At 39.5% G+C, this 6,000-nt stretch overlaps 2 protein-coding genes across 2 annotated transcripts in view; both read left to right on the top strand.

The window, feature by feature from the left end:
* The first annotated feature begins 2,515 nt into the window (after positions 1 to 2,515).
* LOC121572545 (forkhead box protein H1-like) lies at positions 2,516 to 3,636 on the top strand. Its single transcript, XM_041884597.1, has 3 exons — positions 2,516 to 2,689; positions 2,800 to 2,895; positions 2,983 to 3,636. The coding sequence occupies exons 1-3, from the start codon at positions 2,516 to 2,518 to the stop codon at positions 3,634 to 3,636; spliced, it is 924 nt and encodes a 307-aa protein (XP_041740531.1).
* A 1,833-nt stretch (positions 3,637 to 5,469) lies between these two features.
* The window catches only part of LOC121571815 (protein NDRG1), a 42,554-nt gene continuing 42,023 nt past the window's right edge, over positions 5,470 to 6,000 (top strand). The window contains exon 1 of the mRNA XM_041883510.2: positions 5,470 to 5,684. Coding sequence (XP_041739444.2) covers positions 5,486 to 5,684 — 199 coding nt within the window. The 5' untranslated portion in view covers positions 5,470 to 5,485. The remainder of the gene's footprint in view (positions 5,685 to 6,000) is intronic.

Below are 6,000 nucleotides of genomic sequence, written 5' to 3'. Positions count from 1 at the left end.
CACATACCCACAAACTTCCAGCGAGCCTACGCGTTCCTTTTGGGGACCATTTCTGTAGATTAAAAACTAACCCATTCTAAATACTTTAATAGAAATGTGTTGGCGTAAGAAGTAATTGATTTCACTTGAGATTTAAATTAGTCTATGGTCGCAATGTTACAGGCACCCATAAAGGAATCAAATATTTCCTCAATAAAGTGAGAAAGACAGTTATTTATTGGTTGCAACAAATGTAATGTAATGTATTACTCTGACCAGGTAGACTCCAGATAATAACCTATAAAAAGATTCCACGTGATATTGATAATAAAACAATAACTAAAAAAGATACATAAGGATAAGATAAAAATGATTAAATAAATAAAAATATATGGATAAATTAGGTGGTATAAACGGTTGCAAACAGTTTCTCCTGGCATCTTCCTAACCAAGCTCCTATCACCTGTTCCAATTATATTTTACTGACGCCATCTTCCTATTAACCTCTTAAATGTCATTGTACAGGTAAGCCCATGGCCAGCAGTTGTCACAACAACAATGAATAGGCTTTCCATAAAACCATTTCCCATAATAAACAATTTCCATACATTTCTTTCTCTCCAATAATAAGAATTTCAATATCAACCAATATAATTTATTTACATTCAAATTCAATAATAAACCAACCAAAAACAAGTTAAATACATTTTATTTAATGCAAAATGGTTCTAACAATTTTTTTACTGTCCCTTCTTGGCAGATTAGACATTGATTACAAATATGCCCATCTGTTGGAGAATTATAAAATGTACCTCATTTAATTCTGCTCTGTAATTCAGTTCACGTAGATCTTCTCCAGGCTTCAACTGTGAGTGTCCAGCCAGGGCGAGGCAGCACTTCACAACATTCCAATGTTATAGTCCTGTGAATCTCTAATACATATTTAGTGGATGCAAATGCAACAGAAGCCCTTGTTATACAGAACGCATTACCCGGGACAATGGAAGAGATGAGTGAGGTGAAAATCGTTAGAATGTGGTATAGGGCCTTTGCATTAAGGAACTAAAAAATAAAAAAAATACACTGTGTGTAGACAACACAAATGAAATAATCTCGTATTACCAGTTATTTTAGTAAATACAATTTGACATTGAGAGGACAAATACTGATTACAAAACAACATGGACTACTCATTCTCATTCATCTTATCAAGACATGAGGGGATGTATAAAAATAGAGTTTTCAAAGATGCCCTTGGAACCTCCGATCTTACACTATATTTTCATTATCAAATTACATTTGGTCTATATATTAATTTAAAATGTGAATTACCCTGTTATATATTCTAACATTTGTTTTTGGAATATTACATCTCTATATATGGAAAATGGATAACCAGGGTAAGAAAATAAAGCAGTGCGGATTCAAAACGTTGAATAGACTTGATTCCTCTTGGGCAGGTTTAGGAAAAGTGCACAGGCCTACAAAACCTATAAGCACCAATACGTTTCGAGAGACCAGCAAAAATCGGCTTTCATTTATTTTACTTTAATTTATCTGCATGTCCAGCCGTTATAATGTGCTTATAAAAGTGTTTCCCAGTTTATTTTCAGGACAACCAGGGTTAGAAGTACAACACAATAATTGCATTGATGAGTTTTATTGACAAAGCAAAAACCTGATAGAAAGGAATTCATATGAATGCTGTAAGTACAGAAATTGTTTGCTCAGAGTGATATGAATATCCAACTAGTCAGTGACAACTCTTTGGAGTTTTGTTCTTGGGGGTTTTCAGTTTGTGACAATGTTCTGGATTTCATATCATATTCTATGTAGAATAACCCCTTACCTTCTAATGACTCTTGTGTAGCTTGGTTAGCCTTACTGATCAAAACATGTGACACGTGCATGTTCGTGAGAGCTTTTCATAGATAGCTTTTCGTAGCTTTTAATTCTGACTTTACCGACGTTTTTGTAAAAAAAAAAAAAAAAAAAAGAACCGGCCCCCATGCCCCTTCAGGATCCGCTCTCACATAGACTAATGGTTGATGCCAACGGATGCAGAAGAGAGACAAATCCAAAAGGTACAACCCAGACGTCTGTAGCTCAAACACACCATTTTAAAAAGGGGTTAACATTCCTAAATCATGCCAGCGCAAAGGTAAGAATGCATGAACTAGTACTGGACAATATCAGCATTTTGAGTTCACAGGCTTGCATGTTTGTCATATAATTGTTTACTTAATAACGAAAATTATGGTCTAACACTGATAAACTAAAAATACAATCTTAAAGAGAAGGACAAACTGGACATGTCCTCTGGACCCCGCCCCGCCGATTAACACCTTTTCCCAGTATGAAAAGGTCCTATAGGCCTAGTTAATGTGGAATGCACACCTTGACCTATTGTTATAGCAGGACATATATCCAGAGGTCTGGGACTGCATCATTCTAGATCCACAGTTCGACTAAGCAAGGTCCTGATTTCAGTGCTCTGTGTGTGACTTGGTGTGAGAACAACTCTACAACGAACAAGATGCAGAACATGACAGAGAACATCCTGGGAACTCTCCTACCTCTCCAGGCTCCATCCAACGTTGTTCAGAGAAGGAAGAACCAACGTTATGGCAAGAAGAAGAGCACAACCTATCTGGGACTGATTGCTTATGTCATTCAGGACTCTCCAGACAAGATGCTCACATTTAGTCAGGTAAAACCAATATCTTTTAGCACCCACGGTGTAATTTCAATGTTGATCTGAAAAGGAATACTGGTGCCTAATTAATGACGAGTTCTAATATGGAGTGTTATAATTTGCAGTTGATGGACAAGTTGGGAGCATTCCTCTCAGGAGACAGAAAAGGCATCGAGAACAACATAAGGGTCTGCTTATCATCCAACGATTGTTTTGTCAAGGTATGTCCACAATACTTATATCAACTATATCAGACATTATTTATTGTCACTTTGATCAACCGACATTAATTTATTTATCTATTTCAGGTTCCAGTCAGTCCATATATGCCACACTCAAAGAAGAACTTCTGGAAAGTCGATGAGAGTCAAATTACAGCCAAGATGGCGAGACGCCACTTCAAGGGCATACTGGACTTGTTCCCCGAGTTGTCCACCAAAGTGCGAATGGAGGCAGACAGGATATCAGAGCGCTTTGCCGCGGTCTACTCACCAACACCAACCCTCACCAGCCCTCATACCCAGAAGAGAAGTGAGGTGAAGTTCAGCAGTCCTTTCTCCATCGAATCCATCTTGAACAGAGACAGTCCTTCTCGTTTGAGCCCAAGACCCGCTCCATTGTCGGTTGTGTCCAGCGCGCCAACGGATCAACTGCCATTGCGCGCGGAGAGAGGACTTGGAACCAAGAGGATGAGCTGGGACTCTCCACCTGTGGAGATAAACATTTCCCCCCGCGCAGGTAACGGTTGCCCCAGCTCCCTGACAGTGGGAACCACAGTCCACGGTCTCATTGGTGATGATGATGGAAGGCCTGTCAAAAAGATGCGCATGTGTGCTGATCCCTCCTATCTGATCTACTCCAGACCCACCTTTGCTCCTCGTTTTGCCGACCCACCACTTAACTGTTATTTGAAGTACCCTGTGCCCACATATGCTTGTGATGTTCACCATTTTGGATTGTAACAAACGTTTTTTCACTTATTATCATGGTGCACTTTTAACTTGTATATATGTTTTAAATAAAGTCTACTAGGAAAATACATTCGGTCATCTAATTATTTTAATTGATAAGATAACTGGTAAAAAAGCACCCCACTATTTACATAGGTAGAGTTGTCAACTAACATGAAATCAACAAAACATTTCACAATGTCATTGGATTTATGTTAAACGTTGGGTGAAAAAAAATATGAAATGCTCTTACAGTGATGACTCAAATCCAGTTAATTCAACGTCAGTACATACATTTTTGGGATTGAAATGACTTGGAAACAACGTTGGCCCAGTGGGACAGTACTGTGTGTACTCATGTTTCTTCCAGGCACCAATCAAGAGATATCCATGACTAAATAGACAATATTTAGGTCTATACACTTTTTTTCTATAGAAAATGTAATGGCCTGTGTTTATGAATGTATGTTGTTACACAGTTTGAACCTGTATTTGAAGAAAAATAGCGTATGCCTATATCCTATTAAATAACACAGGAAGCTAAGCCACAGCGAAGAAGGTGCACTGCTACGCATAAAGCCCCTGGCATATGTGTTGCCATAACGTGAATGGTGAGAAAGTTATATTAAATTAACATTTAGCAAATATTACACCAAGAAATAGTAAATACCCTGGTTTTGTCTCCTGAGTGGCGCAGTGCTAACTGTGCCACAAGAGATCCTGGTTCGAATCCAGGCTCTGTCGCAGCCGGCCGCGACCGGGAGACTCATGGGCGGCGCACAATTGGCCCAGTGTCGTCCATGGTAGGGGAGGGAATGGTCGGCAGGGATGTAGCTCAGTTGATGGAGCATGGCGTTTGCAACGGCAGGGTTGTGGGTTCGATTCCCACGGGTGGCCAGTATAAAAAAATATATGTATTCACTAACTATAAGAGCGTCTGCTAAATGACTAAAATGTAAATGTTTCTCGTCCATTTTCAACAGTAGGAATGGACATATCCATGACGCATGCGGTTGTTATCTAATTTAATTACTTTACGAACTCAAATTGATTATTTGTATTCATACAGTTCTACTGTTTATCGCGTGTGCAATGATGCCCGGTGGAAAAAACAACAAGTGTTTGTTGTTTTGCAGTAACTTCTTTGTTGTAATACCGCAAATGTACGTGAAAGATTCACCATCAAGGATTACAGTTTTAAGGCTTGATTCAATCAAAGGCCTACTACAATGTAGTTCTAGTTCGTTTGCCAAAATCAATTCCCCATTTTATTATTGTTTATAATACTATTTCAGTAGGCCTATTTGGTCTTGACATGTGCAATATACCTGGTTTATGGCCTACACTGTAACTGCATGTAATATGATTAACCACTAGATGACAGTAGTACGCCTACTTGAACACTTCACCACAACCTTTAGCAAAGCCCTGGCAGAGTAAGCTATATATTTCAAAAGTCAGTTCAGTCACAAAGCAACTCCTTTGGCAAATATACCAGTAAAAACATTGTAAATGAGCACTACTTGATGATGTAGCTATTCTGCAGCGAATAATATTCATTGCATAATTTTCAATAAACAATGTAGGTATATACTGTATGAATTTGGAACCATAGACAGCAACTTGCTGGAATATTTGGGCAACCTCAATTCTGACCATTCTACTTGATCAGTGTTCTCGGTTGGCTCCAGTTATCAACACAGTTGAAGGATGATGTAATTCAAAGTTGACTGAGCACCTGACCACCATCAAGGTTAGCAAATATGTGAGTGAAATCCATGTTTGCGGTTCTATCTAGAGTTGTCTGTGCAGGGTGTATGCTACGTGGTCGGCACCTTGCCGCACTGCATCTGACTGACACATGGACTATATGCCAGATGAGTTTGTAGAGGGTATAACGGCATTGTGTGAGTGTGTGCGTTTGTGCCTGCAGTCTGTTAGGCTACTTCTGTGGCCCATTCAACTCAGCAAGGTGGCCGACTTGACCTGCAACCACTTCCTGAATGGCACCAAATTCTGCCGGGTCAATGCAAGAAGATGCAAAGGTCAAGAACTAAAAGGTATGATGGAAACCACCTTAAATATATGCCCCTCTCCACTAGTGTGTGGCAATATGGCATGTAGGCCTACACTTAGTCTGTTTGTTGTTCTGACACACCCACTGTTCAGAGGACACATTAGGTTTACTCACCCACAAACCGACAGGCCACAGGTGAGATGTATCATAAAGTCTACGTCCTGCTGTAAAGTCACAATCCAGGATGATGTGGATCTTTATGACTTTATTTGAGACTTTGCCGGCATCCCAAATGGCCCCCTATTCCCTACATAGTGCACTACTTTTGACTAGAGCCCTATGGGCCCTGATCAAAAGTA

The sequence above is a fragment of the Coregonus clupeaformis genome, chromosome 8 (assembly GCF_020615455.1).
Source record: "Coregonus clupeaformis isolate EN_2021a chromosome 8, ASM2061545v1, whole genome shotgun sequence".
Lineage (NCBI taxonomy): Eukaryota > Metazoa > Chordata > Actinopteri > Salmoniformes > Salmonidae > Coregonus > Coregonus clupeaformis.
This window is presented reverse-complemented; position numbering and strand designations above follow the sequence as displayed.

Bases quoted from the DNA above. Each gene is read 5' to 3' on its own strand.
- LOC121572545 (XM_041884597.1), top strand. From the start codon at position 2,516: ATGCAGAACATGACAGAGAACATCCTGGGAACTCTCCTACCTCTCCAG. The intron at 2,690-2,799 runs GTAAAACCAATA...TATAATTTGCAG, and splicing joins AGATGCTCACATTTAGTCAG to TTGATGGACAAGTTGGGAGC. The intron at 2,896-2,982 runs GTATGTCCACAA...TATCTATTTCAG, and splicing joins CCAACGATTGTTTTGTCAAG to GTTCCAGTCAGTCCATATAT.